Source organism: Pholis gunnellus (genome assembly GCF_910591455.1).
Source record: "Pholis gunnellus genome assembly, chromosome: 22".
Lineage (NCBI taxonomy): Eukaryota > Metazoa > Chordata > Actinopteri > Perciformes > Pholidae > Pholis > Pholis gunnellus.
Genome location: NC_136549.1, coordinates 15070149 through 15094670, shown reverse-complemented (window position 1 = coordinate 15094670; position 24522 = coordinate 15070149). Strand labels below are relative to the sequence as shown.

The 24522-nt window shown below is 44.7% G+C and overlaps 2 protein-coding genes across 2 annotated transcripts; one reads left to right on the top strand and one right to left on the bottom strand.

The window, feature by feature from the left end:
- Nucleotides 1-1028: 1028 nt before the first annotated feature.
- On the bottom strand, nt 1029-11508 carry nup37 (nucleoporin 37). Its single transcript, XM_079183774.1, has 10 exons — nt 11392-11508; nt 10904-11110; nt 10702-10823; nt 7489-7561; nt 7188-7282; nt 3004-3094; nt 2137-2318; nt 1991-2041; nt 1291-1384; nt 1029-1208 (listed from the first exon to the last, which is right to left on the bottom strand). The coding sequence occupies exons 2-10, from the start codon at nt 11057-11059 to the stop codon at nt 1095-1097; spliced, it is 978 nt and encodes a 325-aa protein (XP_079039900.1). The 5' UTR covers nt 11060-11110; nt 11392-11508; the 3' UTR covers nt 1029-1094.
- A 711-nt stretch (nt 11509-12219) lies between these two features.
- On the top strand, nt 12220-24034 carry parpbp (PARP1 binding protein; the record flags this gene model as incomplete). Its single annotated transcript, XM_079183945.1, has 10 exons — nt 12220-12369; nt 13056-13292; nt 13398-13502; nt 14527-14697; nt 14845-14999; nt 17654-17837; nt 17959-18140; nt 19217-19298; nt 22664-22850; nt 23365-24034. 10 exons carry the CDS (start codon nt 12220-12222, stop codon nt 23685-23687), a joined length of 1776 nt encoding a protein of 591 aa, XP_079040071.1. The 3' UTR covers nt 23688-24034.
- Nucleotides 24035-24522: the final 488 nt, after the last annotated feature.

Sequence of the window (24522 nt, the reverse complement as noted above, 5' to 3'; positions counted from 1 at the left end):
TGCTACGCTCTGTCGTTCAGAGGCGATGCTGTACAATCCAAACCTGGTGTTTCAGCTGACAGAGCAGTTTATTCTACTGTATTACTATATATATATATATATATATGTTAGACACCCGGTTATGAACGCACATTTATCCGTGAAGATCGGGCACACCTGTGGAAACAAGTGATCAGTTGTCACCTAGAATGATTCACGATGAAGTCAATTAAACGAGTGCCCTTTGGTGCTCAGCGGGCGTCTGAAAACGGAGACGTTGGGTTCTCACACAAGATGTTCCTGTGCTAGTACAATGAGTACCTTGTTTTACAGGAGGGCTTTACAAGTTCCTGCCAAATGATCCTTTGTCTTCCATGTTTGGTCTGCATCGATAATTACTCACCAAGGTAAGGTGATGCGCATCTCCTCCTCCTCCTCCTGCATCCTCATTAACCGCTCACATTGCATGCCATGGAGTTGAAGTTGACCTGAAATGGCTCCCTCACTTCTCAAAGCTGTTCCTATGATCTACGCTTACAACCCCGGCCTCCCCATGCAGGGTCCGTCCAACAGCTGGAGCGCGGCCAGGCCTCCTAGTTTTACCTCGCCCTGACCTTCCTGTGGATGTTCGGCGCTCCACAGTAGGTAGAACGGCCCGCTCCACAGTAGGTGGAACGGCCCGTACAAAAGACATTTTATTGATATGACTCAGTCGATCATTGATAGTAAAGAAAAGTGAGAAACAGCCAAGAGAGAGAACACCTGTAGTACGATGATCATGTTGAGTGGAGAGCTGGCGCTGGAGCCTCGGTGCATTCCTTTGAAGTACATTGTTCTTGGCAGGACTTAAAAAGAAGCTGATGTAACTTACTCTTAAGAGAAAAGAAAAACGAGCTCCTTCGCAAGATAACCGACCAGCCTGCCGTTTATCTCTAGCTGACCTGAATTGGTGGGCAGATTTGAAAAAGAACAAATCTCAAGCATGCAGCCAATACCCATCAAACGCCATAAAAGCCTCAGCAGATACTCAGAAAAATATGTATTTTATTGGACATTTACTAGAATAGAAACACTTAGTTTGACTGTGTCCACCATGGAAAGGCTTGTACAGACGTCTACATTTCAGTCATCCAAAAGCAAAGCTTCCTGTCGCCACCCATCACGCAGAGCGGGAGCGTCCGGTGCCAGCTGAGACCCGATCCCACCGCGGCCGATCCGATCATCACCGGCTGTAACGACAGCAGGGTGGGATGTGAGACTGGAGCCGTGGAGAACATTAAAAAAAAAACGGTGAAAAGTATTCCCGCTCACCTGTGGGTGGCCAAGATGGTGGATGAGTAACTGACTGGAGATCTTTCCCGGACATCCAGTGGTGGCAAAGAGGTTTTCATTGGCTCGAGACCACCTGAGGGGAGGGGCAACATATAAACGCCATCGCACAATTAAACTACGTCAAAAGAAGTCGCAGTTTACATCCACGCCTGTCCAAAATGTAGACATCTGTGTGAAATTTCAGTTATTAGCATATGAATATGAAAACATCGTAGAGCATATATGAGGAGTAGAAGAAGAAGCCTCGAGTTCGGCGATTTCATCGTCGCCATCTTTGCTTTTTGCAACCAGAAGTGAGAAGGACAACCGAACACTGAATAAGACAACTTAATTAACTTGAATGAACTGAAAACACACTGAAAGAGTTAAAGATGTGAAACAAAAACACAGACTGAACAACGCCGTGGTAGCAACCTGTCAATCACTGTGTAGCCCCGCCCTAAAGCATACCCTGCTTTATGGTCTATTTGACTCTAAATGGACCATAGTTCACTAAATGAACATCATGCTGTATTGAAGAAGACTTTAAACTCATGTTTACAATGTTGACTGAGGTAATAAATCAAGAGAGTCATTTCAGTGTTCTTGGGCGATCCGGAGGTTGCTGCCTGCCAGAAATGTGTTTTGTGAGGTCCCAGTGACCAGCTGCAGAGGCATAGGAATGAGAAATATTTCTTACTTGAATAACCGGGCTTTATCTCTGTGGGCTGGTCTTTTTTCCTGTGGGTAACTGCAAACAAACAAAAAGAAGGTTTAAAGCACCTCCCATTCTAATGAGCCAATACATCGTGCATCAATATTCGATGATGACCCCCCCCCCGTTACCTGGAGCGAGTTATGTCCCAGATGAGCCAGTCGTTTCCCGCCACGGCGCCGACTTTGATCGTGTTTGTGAGGCACCAGTCGGCTGACATGAGCGGCGACTGACCGCAGTCCAGAGACAGAATGGCCTGCTGGGTCACCAGGTCGTAGAAGCGAATCGTTCCCTTCTTCTCTGCCACCATTAACTGGAGGGGACAGACGGGCCGTTTAAAACAAGATTTATAGTTCTCCAGAATCCATGTCAGCTCTGATCTGGATTACGGCACTTTAATGTGCAATATCATCTCTTTGCAACTCATCCTTTTTTGCATTTTTGGCATTGGGGATTTGTTGCATCTTTATTTGTAGTTGCACACTTTCCTACTGCAACGTCACAATTTCTTTGGGATAAATCAAATTCCATGTTTTTATAATGTTATTTTCATGCATCTTATTAGTGAATCCATTTTAATACCCATTTATCCTCCAGCAGGGTCACACAGAGTGTGTCCCAGCATGCAATAGTGGACGACGGGGAAAGTTGTACTCCATTAGAGAGTCAGTGTGCTTCAAGCTGAGAGACGGAGGGTTGAACAGCATCTGAAGCACTCTCCACCGTCTCAACGCCGGAACTGGCCGACAATTTCTGTAACTTTTCCAGGTGTGCAGAGGTGAAAGAGTAGGCGGGGCTTGAACTTCTCTTTCTTAAAACGACTACAACACCATGACTGACTTTAAGAGGAGAATGCCTCCTTTTCTCTGTTTTATATCACATTAAACTGAATATTCTATACATTAGAGTCGGAGTGACAAAACAAGACGTTACCGTGCTGTTAGTTGCGGCCCTAAACCTGAGAATCCGAGCACGCATCTGAAACGAAGCCCTCCTACCTTAAAGGCTTCCTCTGGGTGCCAGCACACACTGATGCCAGGAGAGCGAAGTCTGAGAGTCGAGCTTTCATTTCCCTCCAGGTCCCACACCCTGGAGAGATAAACAGAGACCAGCATTAAAACATAATTGACGAGAGCGTGCTTTTCGTGTTTTTGTACATACATCATATTTGCTAACTTTTACAAGTGTAACAATTTTTTTAAAAACTGAAAGCGAGAATTCTTCGTGAAGGAAGTAAACACAGGACTGTTAATCAGTTCTCATTAGTGATAATACGGATTGATTGGATTTGATGTGTGAACCGCTCTTGGCCTCAAATCCAAAACAAAGTCCTCTACCTCCTAATTAACAACAAAGACGGGGTTTTAGAGCACTTCTAAAAAAAGCCTCGGCATTTGAGCCACCCTGAGAGGCTTACATAACACCTGAAGAGAGTTCACCTTCCCAAGGTTCCCTTCTTTGTGGTGCTGGATCCACAACAAAGTGACAGTTAATTGTCCAGGTGGCCTGAATGTAACCCACATACAGCCTCACACGTTTCCTCATATACCATAATATTCTTCTGTTTTTCTTTCGGTTTGCTCTTTTGACCGAATTGGAGCTCATCTTTTCAATACAAGCCACACGACTTTGAGGCTTTTGATGAACGTCACGTTTGCTCCTAATTGATCCGACTTCTGCGTGTCGTGCCAAAGGGATGTGCAGGGTTCTTTGTGCGTTTCCAGGGAAAGGGGCTCCTTTCTCAGATCTGGGCCCCGAGCTGTGAAGACAGACTCATGCTGGACTCCTCTTTCAGGGAGAAACGCCAGACTCTCATTACATTGAGCTACAATAGCAGGGGGAGAGGGGAGGGGGGGGGGAGACATCACCCTCGCCTGAGTCGGCGTTACGCTCCACTCACATTACAGAAAATGTTTCGCTGTGGGCGGCCCCGCTGCCATTCATTTTCTGCGGAGTGCAGAGAGGGCAGCGGGACGCAAGTGAGTTGAAGAAGAGCAGCGGAGGGAAGTCCAACAGCATCCTGCTTTGTGCAAATGAAAACGGCAAAAGGCCAACCAAGAACCAAAGCTCGTGTGAGGATTACCACCAATCGTCATCTAAATAATAGCCGATTCTAGCGCTTAAGCCACCCGTGATGGCAAAAGCAGCTGAGAGAGACCACGGATGTAATGAAGCACTTGGATGGAGAGAATGCGGGTCCTGAGACCTGGATCTATGGTTAACCACATGAGACTGATCCCCGAATGAGAAGAAAAGGTGGGGATGGGGGGGGTGCAAGTGTTTCTGGGAATATAAAGCAAACGCTTGTGAAGCATGGGAAGGTGCTGACTGATGAGGTCATGCAGAAGACATCATCTAATAAAGCCCAAACAGTACCTCCAAAGACCATCTAAATGTCAAGTGTGTTGTTGGAGAGATCGATGTCCTCGCGGTGCGGTGAAGAGGAGGATACGCCCCGTCTCAGATGAAGACCTCAGTAAACACTCAACTTTTCCTGCCTCATCTCCCCTGCAGCAGGACGGAGCCCCGGCGAAACTCTGGGCTTCTTTTCCTTTGCCCATGTGCAGACGTAGCCATGAGTGAGGTTGGGGGGGGGGGGGGGGGGGGGGGGGGGGGGAAGGGGGGGAACCAGACCACACCAGGAAAACAACGACTAAACCCTATTCTTTCAGACCACTAGCCAAGCAGAGCTCAATTGCACGCTACACCACCAACGGCCAAACTGTGGTCAACCACTCTGCCCTTCAAACGGAGAGCACCGGCTCCCCAAAACAACATAACCTCCGCCAAACGAGGTGAAAGACATGAGACACGAAAACACGCGTGACCGCCTCTGATAAAACACTGTGTAATTGCATAACACTACATCGAGCAATAACACTCGGCTTCCATGTACAACAGAGTTGAAAAGGACATCTGAAGTCCTGTATTGTGTTATCTAAGTGAGAAAACAGTGCGGCCGGAGCGTCACGGTTTGTCAATGTTTCCCATAAGTGGAGGAAACGGGAAATGCCGTTAGAGCTGCGTGATCTGATTTATTGTAGAGAGCAGAGTAAATAATCGGGGGTGACTCTCTGGAGGGGGAGAACTGGAAGAGTCAGACGATATAATCCCATCACAGGGTCGCTCTGCTCGAGGTGCACCGTGTTTGCATCTGTTTCTACAGGACCAGCTCAACATTTGATTTGGACAATCAAACATCATCTGCTGTTCTAAAAGTTGTTACAGCCCGTTTAGCAGCTGCTGTCTGCAGCACTCTCCCTCAATGCGGGACCAGAAATAATAATAATAATAATAATAATAATAATCTTGTACCCATTAGTCACAAAACCGGATAAAGAATATTCTTGAAATGCATAGAAATCTAATCATAGAAGCTGATCATAATGGACAACGTCTGAAATGGATAATAATTGCTAAAGGTAATACCGTACGAGTTGAAACATATCTGAAAGAAATGGCTGAAACACCCAGCTTCTCTCACACCAACCTAAATATTGACAACTTCAGTTCATGAGAAAGAATCTACTTTTCATAACCAACGGTGTAAAACAGCATCCAGTGTATAATCTATTGACGGGGGGACTGGAGCTCGTCTGATGTGGTTGCAGGGTTTCGTCAGGTCGGCGGCGAAGCTGCGATATCAAGCTGTCGTAATAAGTCTCCATTACACAACATAAAATAAACCTCCAGATTATCACTGAGAACAGGACAACGTGCTTTAAACCATATACATCATGCAGCAGCAGCAGGTGTGCTCGGTCCCGAGTTCATCTGCGAACTCAGTCAACCCCAAATCCCCTCAGGATCCTGCAGAGCGCCCCTGTGACCTCTAGGTGGCACATTTCCCCACAGACTCGGCCCGGCTCCGTCCACACCGATACCGAGAGCTGTTTAGACTCCGTGAACCAAACGCAAACTCCCCCGAGGGAGTGGAGTCCGGATCCCCGCCTAGACGCCGCAGCGTCAGGTTGCACGTTGGCAACGGCCGACTTCCCACAACCTGCAGGGGACCGTGATGACAAAGCTAAGCAAACTTATAGTAGAGGCTCTGCTGCCAAACCCAACAGAGCGATGGAGAGGTCACGAGCATATGTACATGCAGGCAAACACTCCCCTCCCTCCCCGTCTGTCTGCAGGACCAGTTTCCTCCGCTCATATCGGAGCTCAGTTTGTGTGGGCTGACTGGAAGGTCCTCTCCTGTTAACTTGATCTATCCCTTGTTCCGCCCAGCTCTTCCTCCCGCGTCCCATATTTTCTCAACATGACAGAATTTAAATCTTTCAGCAGATGGAGCGCACTCACTGTTTTCTCTGGCCGGTCAGCGGAGGCAGGGTAAGAGGAGAGTGGACGGGAGCGGAGGAGAATCAGACGGCCTACTGCGGCGGCACAATCATCAGGCCGGCGGCACACATGTGGCCGCCTGGCTGTGGATGCTAGCCTCGTTTATGATTATGCATCACTTGCAAAGTCAGAAGGATTTTGGAATAAATTGTGCGTTTTGTTTTACGTGACAGCCCAAAAAGATTCATCTTTAAAGTTTGTTCTGGTTCCGGTTTCTTGCGTCTGAATTTTTGGAGCTTTTCTCTGTTTTGCTTCATTGTAAACTGAATAATTTGGACAGTTGATCGGACAGAAGAAGTCATTTGAAGATGTCACTTTGTCCCACAAGATTACTTGATAATGAAAATAGCCAAGTCTTCACCTGCAGTGCAACTTTTGGTTCAATTCTAAAAGTATTTAAAAAGACTTACTGTACAAAAACAATATAACAACACAGGGCCCAGTACTGCAAAACAGCTCTGCATGTTGTTGCAGGAGAACCAGCCTGCTGATGAGAGGGGGGGGGGGGGGTCCCTGGGGTGACCCTGGCTGCTGACACACATTTTCCCTTCTCTAGCATTAATTGACTAGGAAAGTTTGGGGACTTTGTTACAGGTCCCCCTAAGAAGGGAAAGTCTTTCTGCAGCTAATTGGATTTCCATATTTAACCAATTAGCTAGAAAAGCTACAAAGCAGCTCTGTGCTTACGCACAGTCACACCGGAGCATGTTGTGCTTAGCATCAAGTTTCACTGTGGAAACACAGTCAGGACTTTCTGCACCATTAGGAGAGAACAGAACTGAAAATCAGAAGCTGGGAACACACACACACACACATATGGAAACAAAACGGTTTGGACCTGCAAGTGTGGTCATCACTGACGGAAGCAATTTGTTTCCCCTCCGTGGGCTCGAACACCAAATGGTTAATGTAGCTGGTGTGGCCCTCCATCACCTAGGAAACATCATAGAAAAACAGACACATGATCAATACTCAACTGTTAAATGAGCATTTTCTTTACTACACTGGCTGCAGCTCTGCTTTCTGTGTGTGCGCCTACATTTCCTACCCCACTTAGTACCAAATGTCAGTGCTAAGAGAACATTTGATGCCAACTGACAAGCGCAATTCTGGCCAATGTGCTCCAGATGTTGCACTACCTTGACTTCATGCCTATCCTGCAGATCAGAAGTCAGCAGGCGTAGCTTTCTGTCAGCTGCAGCGGTGCAGAATCTGCAAAACAAGAGAGGAAGAGGAAGAGAAAGGGAGGATATCAAAATAAGCAAAAAGGGAGAACATCAAAACGGAGTCGGACTGTGCAGAAGCAGTGACAAACGGCGTCTCTTCCTGCATGCTCGCCTGCAGCCGCCTGGACTGACACCTCTGGATCAGAGCGCGAGTGTGTGTGTGTGTGTGTGTGTGTGTGTGGTAGAAACCTGGACAGTGATCAGTAGAAACGCTGCCAGGGAGATTCTAATTGCAAGCTAAGATAAACACGGAGCAAAACAGGATCCCTCACGCCATTAGCGCAGCTCTCTGTTGAAGAGCTTGTGCGAAGCCGGGCAGAGGACTTTCCCCTCTAATCAGTCACAGTATACACCAGCGCCTGCAATTATTCACACAATTACACTAACTCACTTATGACAAGAAAAACACACACAGATCAGCAGAATAAACAGACAGCGGTTCACACATTTTCAGTCGCAGGCACAGATGGATTTGGCATGATGTCACTACAAACACCCTTAACGTGCTTTGGGGTATTACTGCTCCAGGAGATTAGATTATATTAGGATTGGCCTCCTAACCCTGAAAATGAGTGCTGTTCTTTGGAGGAAAGCACGGAACTCATTCTGTCTCTTTTTGATTTTTTTTTATACTTTAAATGTCAAAGCCATTTTCTTTATTGGTCTCCAACAATCTACAGTTAAAGTCGCTGTTAAAAAGGGAAACACCAGTGAATCTGAGCGCCGGTTAATTTCAGTTTTGCTGTGATTATTGTTTTAGCGCGAGACACAAATAAGTTTATTCTTTCTCTCCTCACCGGGATGTGAGGAGAGGAGCTATCGTTAAGTGTGGGACGTCTACAGTTGACTCCTGAATACTTCCACATTGTTTTCCCCCCAAAAAACATCTCAAATTGAAAGTTACGTTATGCGATGGGCTTAATGTTTCTTTTGTTTACAATCAGTTTTCTGCTACACACATTGCAATATCAAATAGGAATATTTCAGAATTATGGGAAATATGCTTATTCGCTTTCTGGAGGAGAATATTGCTGCAGCCAGCAGCTAGTTAGCTTAGCATAAAGACTGGACACAGCTAGCCTGGCTCTGTCTGAAGTTCAAATATCAGCCTCGCAGCAGATTCTTACGCTGAATAATTAACACGTTTACACATTTTCTTACCACAACAGCTCTTCTTCACTCCTCGTTAGCTTGATTTATATATTGTACGCTGAGCAAGTCTGCTCTGAGAGGGATTATTATGAGACCAAAATGCAATTATTAATAAAATAAGGCTGTTAAATAAGGCTGTTTCTTGTCAGATGGGGCAAACTCTTTGTCTTTGCGATCAGCCAAGTTTAACGAGCAGTAAATTGGTATATTTAGAGCACAAATGGGCTTAACCTCATTTATTGGATTGCTTTGAATGATATAGAACATTGCAGATCTGTAGATAGCAAGTAAATGCTGAAATTACATGGGTTTTTTTCCATAATTGCTTCTTTGTGACTGTAAAGACTGAAAAATCTGCGTATTTGGTGGAAGTTAGTTGTTCTGTGGTCTTCGTAGGAGTCATTCTTCACATCTTCCCATCACAAGCCGCTGTGGTGGCAGCGCAGCAGCCCCCCCCCCCCCCCCTTCCCCTCGTCTCACTCTCACTCTCTGGGCCCCTGCTTGAGGCAAGCCTGTGAGAACGCTGTACTTTTCCTGGAAGGCACGGCTACGTGCAGATCGAAGGGAGGGATGGAACCCGAGTGGGCAGTCATCAGCGCAATAACATGTGCGCACGTCACAGCGCTGGCTCGAGGGGCCTGTGGAGTGAACCGCAGAAGGCCAGGAATTAATCGCTGCTTTTCCTTTTCAATTACAGAAAGCCTAAACACCTCTGGGGGGGGATCGTGGGACCTCACCCATCCGACGAACCAATTAGGAGGAAACTCTTGCTTTCTAACAATCTACAGTTCGGCTACTTCCCTCCTGTCCGAGGCCACCTGAAATAACTTTGCTCACATCCTGTCAGCGAGAGGCGGTGATGACTACCGCTGCTGTGCTTTCTCCACAACTGCCTCTTGTTCTGGTCAACAGACGAGTGTTTGTGAATATTCATACGGTTGTGTTTAAAAGACAGATGTCAGGGTTCTGATGTTGGAGTGAAGAATGACACTTACACACCGAGAGACACTAGAGCCGCAGATATCCCCACCATAAACAGATCTTATGTTAAAAGCAGCCAGATGTGATAATAGCATCATTGCTTCAACGGATTAATGACTCAGCAAATGTGTCAGAACCACTTCACATCATATATGGACGGCTTAGCTGGTGGAGGGCCATGACCATCGAATGTAGGGTTGGTAGTTTGATCCCAGACTTTTTTTTTTCCACATGGCAAAGTGTTCTCGAGTCAAACACCGAGCCCCCCAAAATGATGCATGTGCACGGAAGGGCAATGGAAGTTGCATTGGATAAAAGTAACCAGTCAGTGTCTGTAACCTCCGTATGTGTGCAGGGCAGCAGCAGCAGAAAATTAGGTTTTCTAAAGGGAATCTGGTGTTAGGAAACACTACCACTTCTGTCCAGAGGGACCGCCAAACTCACCACATGATGAAATAATCTACACGGCAAACATCTTAACATGCTTTCCTCGTTGTACACTAAATGACTGTCGACCGAGTATGACTGTGGTCATTCACCATTCACTAAACTGTGCTTACGATCAGTTAGGAGCGATATATATGTATTTTCCATCAAGTAGTGACGTGTTTTGTATCGTGTAACATACTGGAGTAATTTGCATCTTTTACAGTGAATCCATTTAATTTGCATACAATGCAATTTTGATGCTGATACAATTTATGCAAGAAGGAATTCCAGAAAATACTCAAGACTAGTCTGACTCACCAGCTGTAGACTGTGGGTTTAAATCTGGCAATGGCCACGAACATCTCGGAGCAAGACGATTGTAATTGGTTGAAAGATATATAAGCCAGAATAATAATGTGTGCAGCCAGAGTTCTCTGGAGATAGGTCTGGCTATATGGGAACTCAAGACAGACAGACACTGCCTCCATACTGTCCTGCACCATGCAACTTGGTGGGGACTCGATATCACCAAACCCCAAAGTGCTGGAGAAACAGAAGCAGTACCTGATAGTGGGTATCCTGTCCAGCCGCGACTCTGGGCTCCAGGCGAGAGCATCAACACGCAATTCGTGATGGAAAGCTCGAAGTACATTGAATTCAACTCCCTCGATCTCCATATCCTCCTCCTGTGGGAAGAAGTTTATAATCAGAAAAGAGCTGGGCATTATAGTTGGCACACCAGTTTGTGTGAGGCTGCAACTCTAACCTGGAATAGGCAGGTGCCCACCACCACATACTGGTTTCCACCATAGGCCAGGAGAGAGGCAGGGGTACCAGAGCTGAAGGGACTGAACTCGACCACATGAACGTAGTCCTCACATGTCACCGTGTAACTGGGACTGCGGCTGGAGTCCTCCTGCATGATGGGTGTCCTGGTGGAGCTGGCTTCAGATCAGAGATTCAACTGTAATACCTCAGAACAAGAGAGGACAGAGAATCATTAGCATTGAGTTGGAAGATCACCGTTGTTGATACTAAACAACATTGGGCATTATATTGAGCTAACGTAGGCTGGTATGAATAAATTAACTAAAGTCAGAGGTTATAAGGATATTACCACAATACACATAACTGTCATGTGTCTCCGGGCTAAGAGCTAAAACGTGACTGCTATCTGCACCACTAGATAGCAAACAAAGATATATATTGCCCGTTTTAACACTTTAACGCTTCCACCGAGAGCTTAATACTTACCCGGGGTTATGAGAGTGTATTCCCAGTCAAACCGCAGCACAGACTGATATACTTTACCACTTTATTTACAAGAATTTCCTTGAATCAAATGGTGCGCGCGTTGGAGATGTTTTCAAGCTGTTTCCGGGTACGTCATAGACTGTACCATTGAGTACAAATGTCAAGGGGGATTTCGCGCAACGTAAAGGAAAACATCTAAACCACCTCGCAAATATATTGGCATATTGTTGAGCTATAAAGTATTATTTGCGCTAAAAACCTCTTCACAGACTTCTGCCACGAAACTATAAAAGATTAATGCAGTAGAGAAATACTTTTTTAGTCAACCACTCCCGTTGTTTTGTACTGAAAGCTGATTGGCCGGAGGCAATAAACGTCATCAGTTTAAAAATTCAAAACAATTGCTTTTTTCTCGTGGACGTGTGTTCTCGGAGACTACTACAACATTAGAGGTTTGCACCTTTGAATTAACATTGTCTGTGATTTGATGTAGCCATAAACATATTATACTCTTCGTTATATTAATGCATATTGTGGGCGCTGGCATAAAGACATGTTTTGGGAATGAACAGTAAGTTCAATTTCCTTTAAGCCACCAAGGTCAACGAATCTGATGGTTTTCCTTTCAATGGAAATGGAAGGCTGTTCCTTATAATCTGTTAATAAATTACTTTTATGTTTAAAAAAAGTTTCATTTTTATTTATTTTTTCCATCTGTGTGCAGTAAAACCTGTTTTTTTGAACGACATGTAAAAGTGAAAACGATTCCACAAATGATTATTTTTGTATATTAACCAGATTTTTCTTTACTGTTGTTTTAAGGGGAACATGGAGGCTTTGGGAGATCGTCTAAAGGTGATGGTTAAACTCTTCAGGCGAGAGTGCCACAGGGTTTTACCCTCTGAGAGGACCACCATTCATGGAGCTGATGGCATGCTAATGTTGCTGCAGCTGGCCATGGCAGAAGTTAGCAAGCAGGTAACAGTTCACTGCTTTTATTCAAACAGCCTCTCTTCAGTTGCATTATGTTTAAAAAACGTTATTCATCCCTCATGAACAATTTGTGGCAAAAGCAAGTATGCAAACGCTCAGAAAACAGTCTAAAATATTACACATAATGTCAAAAAGTACGTTTATCTGTACGCAAAGCAAACCGACCGCTTGTACTGTGGCCTCTGATGAATGCCTTTTTTGGGAATTTTTCAGTATTGAGCTTTGTGAGTGATCTCTGCGCTCTGCTATTCATTTTAGAGCTGAGTTTAACATCACCTTGCCAGGGAATGTAAACCAACAGATTAAATAAAAAGTAAAAAATACTTTCGATGGAAGAGTAATAAAACATGGGATTGTTCTCTGGCTTCCCGCTGTAAATTATCTAGCGACCCCAAAAACAAAGCGAAACAAGCCCAGTTTACATCATCATCATCATCATCATCATCATCATCATCATCATCATCATCATCATCATCATCATGGCATAATTCCATTGAACCATCAGGCTGACTGTCATCGCGTCTATACCTGATGACATTAACACAGATTTCCGGCCGAGACCGCGCATGGCCCGTTGTTGGAGAAGGTCTTTTCTGCTTTTGAACTGATTGGTTCCAGGCCGTCGGTAATTATGGCTGCTGCTTTCACTGTTTTCTCTCTTCCTGTGGCAGCACGCTGGAGAGTTCAAAGTGGCTCTGAGTGATGTCCTGATGGCCTGGAAACACTTACTGCTAGACAAACTTCACCTGCCACCCCCCGACTTTGCACGCTTGGAGAACTATGATCTCATCCTGGAGGCATACGAATCCTCCCTGAAACGCTCCAACACCGTGGACCTGGTAGATATCCTCTCCATGTACGACCAGCTGAGGCGAGTGGACTCTGACCCGGGGGAACCTGTGAGCCCGGTGAGCAGGAGCCGGTTGAAATCAGACTGATGATGTTAATTATGGATGATCTAATAATGCCAATCAATGTATCTCTCTAATTACTTGTTTCATTCTTTTGCAAAGATCCAGCTGCTTGAGTTTTTATCAGGAAACAGGGAGGTGTCAGAGTTGCCAGACTCTTCAGTCCCATCAACGCCGTCTAGTAGAAACAGACCCTGCAGCTCACAGGTAGGTCCAGTCCTGCTTTCACACACTAATAAAAAGGTGCAACGTATTCCATAAGCCACCATGAGAAACTCCTCTTTCCACTTTGCCCTCTACCCTCATCTTAAGTTTTCTTTTAGGAAAAATAAAATGCTTTTTCTCCTGCTGGCAATAATCCACGCGTTTTTACTTTCCCAGTCTTCAGCGTACTTAATTTCTCTGTGGAATCCATCCTACTCTTATTGACGGGAACTCTATATCATATCGCTTAGATTTAAGAGCGCAGTGTGAATTCAATTACCAGGCAGATGTTTAAAACAACACAGTGTGGGGCTGGCCAAGTGCTTCTGTTACAGAGTCTCTTTCCTCCACTCTTCTCTGTCACTTGTGAATTTATGAGGTTTTTTTTTTAGTGGAGGCTTGCTGCTGCATTACCAGCTAGAGTGATGTCATTTTTGGAGGTTAATGTGTGCTGTCAGCGGCTGTTTTTAGGGGTTTCACTCCAGCAGTAAAGCGACTGTCTGTTTTTGGTAGTTTATAAACATAACCTGGACTTTCCTCAAGCCAAAAGCTTTACTAAAGGAATAGTTTGACTTTTAGGGAAATGCATAGATTCACTTTCTGGAGACTTAGATGACAAATCCTATACCACTCTCATGTCTGCCAGTAGCTTAGCTTAGCTTAGCACAAAGACTGGAAACAGGCTCAAACAGCTAACCTGACTCTGTCCAAAGGTTAAAAAAATCCCCCTTCAAACGCACACAAAGCAAACCTATTTTCACATTTTATCGCTTTTGTTTAATCCACTTTAAAATGTTTGATATAAGTAATTGATTTTATTTCCTTTTGGGCAGAGTAAGGCTAGCTTTTTGAGCCTGTGTCCAGTCTTTGTGCTAAGCTAAGCTAACCACGTACAGCTTCATATTTAGCTGATATGTGAGTGGTATCAATTTTCCGAAATAATGCAAATAAGCATTTTACACAAATTGTTGTGTGATGTTTTCTGATGTTACATTTAATCATGTTTTAATCTGTTCATTATCTTCAGGTGAAGATGGCAGTGAGAAGGGTTTTCTGCTCCTATCTGAATCTGCTTGTGAACGCCAAGAACGACATGGCCTTGGCGCTAACTCTTGATGTCCCCAGTCGCGCTCTTGGACGACAGGCATTTACCGACATAAAGCATGCTGCACATAACAACAACACCTCTCTTTTCTTGGTAAGAAACATCCACACTCCGCATGTGCTCGGGCTTTACCGATGACGTATTCACACGTTACCTCACTAGAAAAACCAAACCCATGACGGCAAAATTGGAGTGATCCTCTCTGGCACAACATTTGGGTCTCTTTCATGCTTTTTGCAGGCTGTGACATCTTTTGTGCGGGCCATCCAGCTCGGAGGGAAGGGCTACGCTCCAGCTGAGTCCGACCCACTGAGGAAACATGTCAAAGGCCTGTCTGACTTTGTCCAGTTTCTAGACAACCTGGAAGAAATACTGGGAGAGATTCCTGACCCAAGGTACACAATGCAGCCTCCTCCAGGCTTCCACACGCTCCCTGTCTTACTGTTTCTCTTGTGACAGAATCGGCTCTAAACGTAGTGCTCCGTTTAGGACTGAACTACAAATTCTTGCCCTATTCTTGATTTGTTTGTGGCCCTGGTGGTCCTACAGTACTTTGAAAGACCGGAACAGGTTAGACGGCCACCGTGGATCGCCACAGGGCATGCAAAGTTCTAGGAACTCATCAGGTTCGTTCTGTAGAACCCGATCCTCTCGCTAAAGCAGAAGACCATCGATGCACGAAGAATCATTGCAGTCCACTGGCAAGAGGACTGCAATGATTCTTCGTGCATCGAGAGACACTCTGAATTCACAAGTGACCAAACAAATGACAGCGCTAAAAGGAATATGTGGGAGAGTTAGAGGGAAAGATCAACACCACTCCCGTATCTGTCAGTTAAATAGAAGGCTACAGCCAGAGCTGGTTCGCTTAGCTTAGCACAAAGACGGGAAACTGGGTGGAAACAGTTAGGTAACAAATTCTACCTTCCAGCTCCTCCAAAGCTCACTAATTTACACATTATATTGTTTGTTTAACAGCGACAAAAAAGGAAGTGTAAAAGCTATACGATGGGTTATGTGCCAGACTTATTTCTTGGCCAGGGACAGTAACTTCCTGGAGTCTCTGCACGTTGAGTATAAGGTCTCACTTAAAAAGAAAGGCTCCTTGAATTACTAAAACAGCAGGGGCTCTGCAGCTTTTATCAAACCCTCCTCAAACAGGAGGAAATGGTGCATTTGTTGGGGACTATTTTCAGCCACGGAATAATACACATTGGTTGCACTCATACGTTTTTCCAGCAGCAGAGGGGTGTAAGTGTAATTAAGATTTTACCAGACTTATCCTTTCAGTTTCGGATGACTATATCCTTTGAAATCTTAACTGTTGCACCAGTTAAATCGGGGATATTTCACTTATTTGAAGTAGCTTCTCCTAAACATGCGGAACGAGCAACTTTCCATTTTAAAATGACGCATTGCTGCAAAATGCTGGCTTTACATAACTGTAGTCTAATAATCAGACACACATATTCAATTTCCAGATAAATCACCTTGAGCTGATTGTGGGAACACAGAGGTTCCAAGAAGAGTTGCGAGTGCGTCGGTATCTGGCAGCGACTGAGGTCAAACACACTAAAACTCGTGATTCATGACTGTGTTGGGTTTTCTTTGAATTGCTTCACTTCTTCCTGCAGTTCAAGTTCATGTTAAATTGTTTTTTTTTTCTTTCTTCGTTTCTCTCCGGTGTGGTCAATTAAATTCTCATGAATTGAATATAATCTGCTCAGCTCTGTGTGGGGGGGGCTGCTGCTGCTGCTACCGAGCGTAATGTCTACAGCCTGTGCACTGGAATCACACCTGTGATCATGAAATCCACCTGTCCCCCCTCCAGCTCGCCATTATTTCCCTGTAATGACTCTCATCTAAGCTTCTCGTGATAACAGTTTTGGATTGCTAAAGCATGTTCATCTTTGCACACATCAAAGCCTGTCTTTGTTAAATAACGTGCTCCCTGTTTCCTTCTTTGATGAATTATCATCAAACCTTCGAGCTCCACAGATCATTCCCCAACACCGTCACAGATTACTGTGGATGTCAAAGCATTTGGCACCACAACAGAAGCGGTTATCAGAAAGGATTTAGCCGGTCAATCATGTGGAGGATGGAGCTTTTTTCTTTTTCTTTTTTTTTGAGGTGAAGCTGTTGAAGGCACCCTTTTTTTAGCGGTCCCAGTAGCGACGTTAGCTCCTCTCGCCAGAGCCATAACAACACATTGCGATGTTTGTGCAGCAGTGGATTAGACTCCCGCTGCTCTTCGGAGGGTTTTCAGTTCATGCGGGCTGATGAGAGCGCTCCACGTCTGACGAGACACCGATGCACTCGGCCAACATGTGTCTTTCAACAGGCAGTGCCTTTGCGCTCTCAGCGGAGTACTGTATTTCCTCACACAAACACCTTCTATGGAGAGTTCAGGGCCCCTTGTTCAACGAACATCTGTTTTCCCAAATTATTCTGTTACTGAGCCCCGGGTCAGGGCTGGACCACCTCCTCTTCCCACCTTACTGCGATCTCCTCGAGCACGCGTTAGTGCAGCTCAAACTTACAGAAGTGATATGTTGCTATGATTTTTGGACGAAAAAACCCCCAAAAACTATAAAAAGAGGAATATCCTGGAGTTTGTCTGCTGGCAGGCCATCGGTGAGCGCAGTGACGGTGCCCAGGGTGACTGTAACGGGGATTTGGAGAGCGTTTTCTGCTTCACAACTGTTAACATTGGCAAAGCTGTGTTACAGTGACATAAAGCTCAACTGGATGTTAACACCGAAACAGTTACTCTGAGCCCTTAAAGTCGGTGTCCAATTAATTGAAAGTGAAGCTGCAGTATATCTTTTGAAGACATTCAGACTGAGGCCTGGCTTTTCTGCACTTTCCATTTTACGAGAGAGTTATTCATGTTGGCAAATATTGGCTGAACTCTTGAGAACTATTAATTCCAACCAGATGAAAACCTGTGCGTGTGTTCTGCAGAAGAGTCTACCGCTTTCCAAAGAAAACGCAGGTTACCTACGTCACGGTCGTTGTGACTGTCGTGTTGTGTTTTGATTCTCAGTGTGTGTGGAGCCAGGCTGGTGAGCGCCATCAGGGCAGCGCTGGTGAAGGGACGCAGCAGCGGAGATGCAGTGTACGCTGCAGCCGAGGAGACGTCAAAGGAGCTGCGGGAGAGGATCTGCCAGCTCCACCAGATCCAGAAACAGACTGCTAATGGAAGCGGGACGGGGATAAGCCCCGCCAGGGTAATGTATAACCACCGCTCTCCTGCCAGGCGGCTACACTTTTGGCTTCCATACGTTCATGCGAAAACCCACTTCATCTTTCTGACAGCGCCCTGATTGTTGTTGTTGCGTTGCTCTGCAGCCAAAGGCGTACGCAGTTAATCACTGCACTGCGTTCGGAGGTCGGGACACTGTGAAGGTGCTGATGGCTCTGCTGGATGAAGAGGCGCTGACTCCGCCGTGTCGGAACAAGGCAGACCTGCTGTCTGAGGACCAGCCCGTCCTCAGTGGAGCGGAGGGAACCTGCGTCCTCAGCTTGTTCAGGTTGGCACACACCATGCAATCTGTGATTTTTTTACAAATATTTCTAATAGGGAGCATACACTATGTTTTTAAGTTGTCTTTGGTTTGTGTATTGCCTTTTGCAACCAGTGAACTGAAGTGACCATATTTTGCGAAGGAGTGACGTAGAGACCTGTCAATCACAGTAGCTCCGCCTTAAAGTATACTCTGCTTTATGGTCTATTTGACTCTAAATGAACATCATGCTGTATTGAAGAAGACTTGAAACTAGAGGTTGAGACCATAAACTCATGTTTACAATGTTTACTGAGGTAATAAATCAAGAGAGAAGTAGAGTCATTTTCTCATAGACTTCTATACAATCAGACTTCTTTTTGCAAACAGCAGCTCGCGAGATGGTAATGTCAGTCAGTTAGTCCACCACGAAATATCTCAACAACTATTTGATGTATTGCCATGACATTTGTTACAGAAATCCTGATCCCCAGATGATATACCCTGCTGATTTTGGTGATCCCTGAATTGTATACCATAGACTTTAATAGTCTGTTCTGACGATCTTAAATCTAGCTAACATATGTTACATCCTTTCGGGGTTGAAGTACAACACTGGCAAATTAAAAGTTAATATTTTACTATGAAAAAAGTCAGAGTTTTGAATTGGATTTGACTATTTTCACTACTGCGGGATTCAGTCAGAGTGGGAAAGCCCCTACAACAGCAGTTAGACCGACATGAGACTCTCCACTAAAACCATATGGAGGAAAATCCTCCCACACCACACTGGAACAATTTCTCTGGTCAAACATCTGAAATAAAAATAATAATATTTAAAAGAAATAGCCACTGGCTGTGTTCGGGGGAACCTACATTATGTCGGGGGCGCATGACATTGAATGGCTGATATCCAATAGCCTAACATCAGCTCAGTCTGAGTGAAACCATCTTCATACGTGTCGAGAATATGATTACGTAAAGCTGCAATAAAGAGAGAACAGCAGAGGGTCGACTTCTTAAGTAGTGCGACCGTTTAACCTTCTTGCTTTTCTAATTTATAAACCTCTTGTCTTTGCCTCTGCTTGTGGCTCGGCCCTCAGATCCCCTGAAGTGTCTACTGGATGTTCTCCAGAACCTCTAAAGAACAGAGTCCAGAGCCGACTAGACCTGCTCAAACCCAAGGTAACGTGGGCCCCTTCACCCAAGAGCCCCACATCCAAACCATCAGTTACTTCAAATTGAATCAGATGTACAAACATTGAAAATAATGTCTTTACATCCTGTAATTTCTCCCTGGTATTATATTATTTATTTGCTTAGCTGAAGCTCACATCTTAACTGACTTCCACCGTTCCCGTTTGCACAGCTGTGTTTTAGCTTTTAGTGTTGGTTTGAGGGCGCCGTTCAAATCCATGGCATAAAACGACTTATTCGTGGGGGATTCAAACCATTAACCAGTCCTGATGATTAGTTATCCTATTGTCAGGGCTCGGGTCCATTTGTGGATCTGATATCAATATCCCTTCCTTCCTTCCTGGCTGTGAGCTCAACTGCTCTGTCTTTGTTCCTTTATGTTTTCTGGGGTCAGTGTGACAAAATCTGTCTCATTATGATGATACAGCTTTTATTCCCAAAAGGTTTAGTATACCGACTTTACTGTTTGTGTGCTTTTTGTTGTTGAAATTGAATCTATATTGAGTGAAGAGGATTATTTAACTTAGCACATTTACTGAAGTACCATTTAAGGTGTTACTACTTCTTGATACAGTCCAACAGGCTCTGAATATTTGTGGCCGATACCTTTTAATAAACACACAACGTGAACCAAAAGGGCAATCGGAGAGAGCAGACCTCCGCCAATTCTGTTTTCATGTGTCAAAAATAATGCATGTATCCACAATTGGATTTGGATCCGCTCCAAAATGTTATGGGCTCTTCACCCTTACACCAAGTTTTCAACAATATTTGTTTTTAAATTGTGACCAAAATACGTACTAAGCTGGGCAATAAGTAAACGGTGTCACACTAGGTTTCAGGTAATTAAGAAACATTGTCAACATTACAAAGTTTGTCCACCAGAGAGCACAGATGCGTCTTGGTCACGAATGTTTTAAAAGGGAAACTTTTTGCATAAAGTTGTACAAAGCCTCCAGCAGGAGCTGCAAGAAGGCCGATAAATTGCCTCAAGTGATGTCATTTGAGTCGACGTCTGAAGACTAAAAGTTGACAATGACGGAAAAATTCTGTTGGCGTAGAGCTAAAGATAAGAGAGTTTACCAAAACTCTGCAGCTACGCTGCTCCTCTCAAAGCACTACTGGCACACACAAGACACCGGAATCTCCGCCCAATCTGTCAGTGGTTGAGTTGCATTGTGGGTAATGTAGGCGCCAGGGTTTGACGAGGAAGAATTAAGCGCGGAATAAAAACAGACATCTTTCTTTCTGTTGCATCGATTATTATTTTATTTTTTAAAACTGTACAGGAGTGCAACACTAAATCAGTTGAGTGACTTTTACTAACTAACTACCAAATATCAACGTCAGTATCTACTTCAAAAAAACTAGTATTGATCGATGTAACGTACTAATCCATCTGTTTTCTTAATCCAGTTATATAATAGTCGTCGTTCTGCACCAGAGTATTCTTACGCTTAATAACATCCATTGTTTTTGAATGCAGAACCTTTAGTTGAGTGTTTTTACAGTGTGACACTGCAACCTTTTTAAGTGGACTTCTTCCACCACTTGCAACCACACAATTGCTGAGTCACCCAAAAAGCACTGACGAGACCAGCTTTAGATTTTAAAAGGCAGGACTGCTCTTTTAACACGAAGCAGCTCCGCTGTGTGAACTCCTTTTGAACATGTATGCTAAACACATTTTGTGAAATGGCCCCTTTATTTGATTGCGCTAGCAGATGTCATTTTAGCTCCCCACAATCTGGCTGCCTTCCTGTTTGAGTGCGCTGTAATGGTCCCTGGGCAGCTCACCGCTTCCTGAACTCGGCGAGCGGAAGCTTTCTGCATCAATTTCACTTTGAAGATGCCATATCAGTCGCGTAATTCGACTAGCAAGGGAAACTTGAAAGGTTATTGTTTCCTGTTGTCTGCCGAATGACTTTATCCCAGACTTCTCCGGCAGTTTCATCATGCGCTGACGTCAACTGACACACAGAGATGGAATGATTTAGTCTTTGCTTTTGGGACGTTTCGAAATCTTTGTAACTCTGAAATGATTTAGTCTCTTCTGTGACGTCGGTAATGACGTTTGTGAAAAGATGCATTTGATGATACTTCAGCGTATCGACTTTATTCTATGATTGCATCAGTCTCTGGTGGTGATTGTATACATGGGGCGCCTGCTCTCACTTCTATCTACCTGTGCGTCGAGACACAAAGCTGCAGGATTTGCTTGCACCTGTTTTTTGGAAGTACTGTCAGGAATGTCTGGGTCAGGTGTCTCCGGGGTCGGGCGGTGTGCAGAGGTTATTTCGGGACAGCCGTCTTCGGAGCAATGAGGGCTGTCTGACCCCACGGTGCCATGTTGTGCTCCCACGTGTTGTAATTGGATTAAATGTTACCCGTCAGTCATAGTTTGGCCGCGTTAACTCTTCCGTCCCCTCCCATTGTTTCACGGGCGTTTTCAGATATGTTTTATTAGCATGCAACCAGGGCAGCATTCATTTTTAGCTCCATTATTGAAGTGTGCCTAGTTCTTAGGGTTGCTGTTGTTTTAGGTGCTCTTTTAAGAAGTTCTTTTGAAAAGCACAAAGGCTTTGATCCCTTTGTGCTTTACGGTCCCACCCAGCTTTGCTCGCTGTATTTTTCCCTCCCTACCTAGGCCCTCTGGCCTGAAGGGCGAAATCCTTGGATTGTGATAATCCCAAGCAGGCGTAGATCAAACAGATGTTGAAAAGCTGTGGATCTGTGTGCCCCGGGGTCCAGGATTGTAGTCTTTAGTATCATTCACTTTATTATATCCAGGCTCTCGGAAAAGGCTCTTTAATGAGGTGCTGCTCTACTGTCTCAGCCTTGTAATTGTGATAAGATTGAAGAAAACTGTTACGCTTGTTTTAAAGTTGGACTAATGTATGATTTGTCGACCTCTATCGATGACAATCAGGCGGCCTGTAATTAGTGTAAAAAAGAGAATGCTTGGCTAATTAAAGCAGAAAAGATTGATTTGAAACACTAATAATAATACTTCGCTCTTTCTCGTTTTGATTTTAGGCGTGAAAAAGAAATGTCTCGTGATATTTTGTGGTCCCTCCTCTCGTCTTGAGAGCAGTTGATCTTGAAATTCCAAAGAGAGGCGATGTAAAACCCAGAAAGTGTGTTTTCGATGCATTGATCCGACTATTTCAGTCTCGATATTACTACCTGGGCTTTTGGGTATCGAACGATACTGAGATGTGTCTCCATGTGAATCTTTCCGTGGCTACAAACAAAGCCCTGGGCCAGCTGCCTGGAGTCATTGAATACAATCATCAACCGTGTCACTATGTAATATCAGCTGGATTAAAGTTGTTTCTTCCTGTTCGTTCCAGGCCAAAGACAGAGGAATTCGATCCCAGTTTGCGTGCACGTACAAAGATGAAGAAATGCCACTCAACCGTGTGCTGGAGTTCCCCAGCAGCAGCCAGGTCCCTACCTGTGTGCATCCAGCACCCAAACACCAAACCATCCCAGCTGTAGATGAAGAGTGCAGCTCTGGTGTGGAGGAGACGACCAAAGGTACAGATTCATCCCTCATTTTTTTTTTGGGGTGTTTTTCTGCATGTAGAGAAAAGCTCAAAATATCAACAAGCGGTGCGGCGTTCTCTTTTTGCTGGGTTGGATTTTTTGTTTCCTCTGACGCCACGCAGCTGGATTGAGGCCCAGGCACACCTTCTCAGCTCCAGCCTTGAACCCTTCGAGGTCCCTGCCCTGGGACTGGTGCTTACCATCAGCCATTAAACAAATCCCCGTTCTATAACACCTGCTCACACCCGCATCTGTAGTAAAAACCCAAAACACTCACTCACGGAGACTTTTTGCTCATTCCCCCTTCTGTCATTTGTTCCGTGGGAATTCAGGCTCGGCTCCATCGGGTTACATGACAAATGTTAAATTTCAGCATCATAGAATAAACACAGCCCGCTTCGAAATAGCAGCTAACGTCAGCAATTTCGTCACAACATTTTTCCCTTTTCCCCCTCCCCCTTACCAGGTTGTCACGGTTGCTTTTGCTTTGTTTCAATCTTTCCAGCCAAGTCTACCTCTGAATGCCCGAATAAGGAGCAGAGCGGCGTGCGGCGGGGGGCTGCTCTCGGGCCAAGAAGTGGAAATGTCCAAAACAGAGATGCAGGCTCTGGCAATAGACAGAAAACTGGCACTCGGGTGCAGCGGAAGGGCAACAAGAGGAAGCAGGTGGATTCTGACCAACACGGAGGCTCAGAGAACGAGCCTCCGGAGAAGAAACTGCTCACTTGTGTCTCGGTCAAAATGCCTGGCAAGAATGTCGGCAAGGCCTCGAGTAAGAAGAAGCTGATAGCTGGACAGGGAACGCTAACCAGCTTCTTCAGAGTCTAATGGTCGTTTGCACTGGTCAATGGGATGCACTGTATGCTAAATATGAAGCTAAAAGGTTCTTGGATTAGCTTATTTCGCTAAACAGCTAGCCTGGCTCTGCTTAACAATATATAAAAAGCGAATTAGTAAGGCTAGCAGTAGCATTTAGCATACATTCATTTTTATTGTATAGATTAAACGTGAATACATCTGATAACGGATCATTGGGACATTTGATCAGCACACTTGTTCTATCAAGACAAGTCCTACTTGAAATGTATTGAATCGCTCGCTGTATAGTTCATCTATTCAACCTTTGTAAATATGATGCACACTTTTCAATTTTAATAAACTTTTATTTTGTTTTACATGTTTGTGATCTCTCATTTTCAACAAGGAAATGCATTTCAGTGTGACACACATATGGGCCTTTTACAATTTGTAAATAATGACGTACGTCAGTGTGAGCACGCAGTTTGGCAACTGAAGTACGGCGGACTGCAATTGCTTGTCAAGCTATGCAACCAGCAAAGACGCCTAATGCAACCTAACAAAAGTGGGTACAATTTAATAGCTAGTGGCCCGATATATAGTAGCCAAACATATACATGTATTTAGGGGAGAAACCTAGCGTGTAATGTTACACCAGCGAGAAATTAAGGACATACAAGTCACTAGATGCTTCCAACTATACATACAGAATGACTCTGATACTCAGACTAAAATGGGCGCCATTCTGACAACCCAACACGTAACAACCGGACATTTTGAAGCCGGTAACTGTTTTAATTTAATGTTTAAAGCGTGCTAATCGCCTGGGTGGCTGGGGTGAAACGACACTTCCGTTGTTAACACA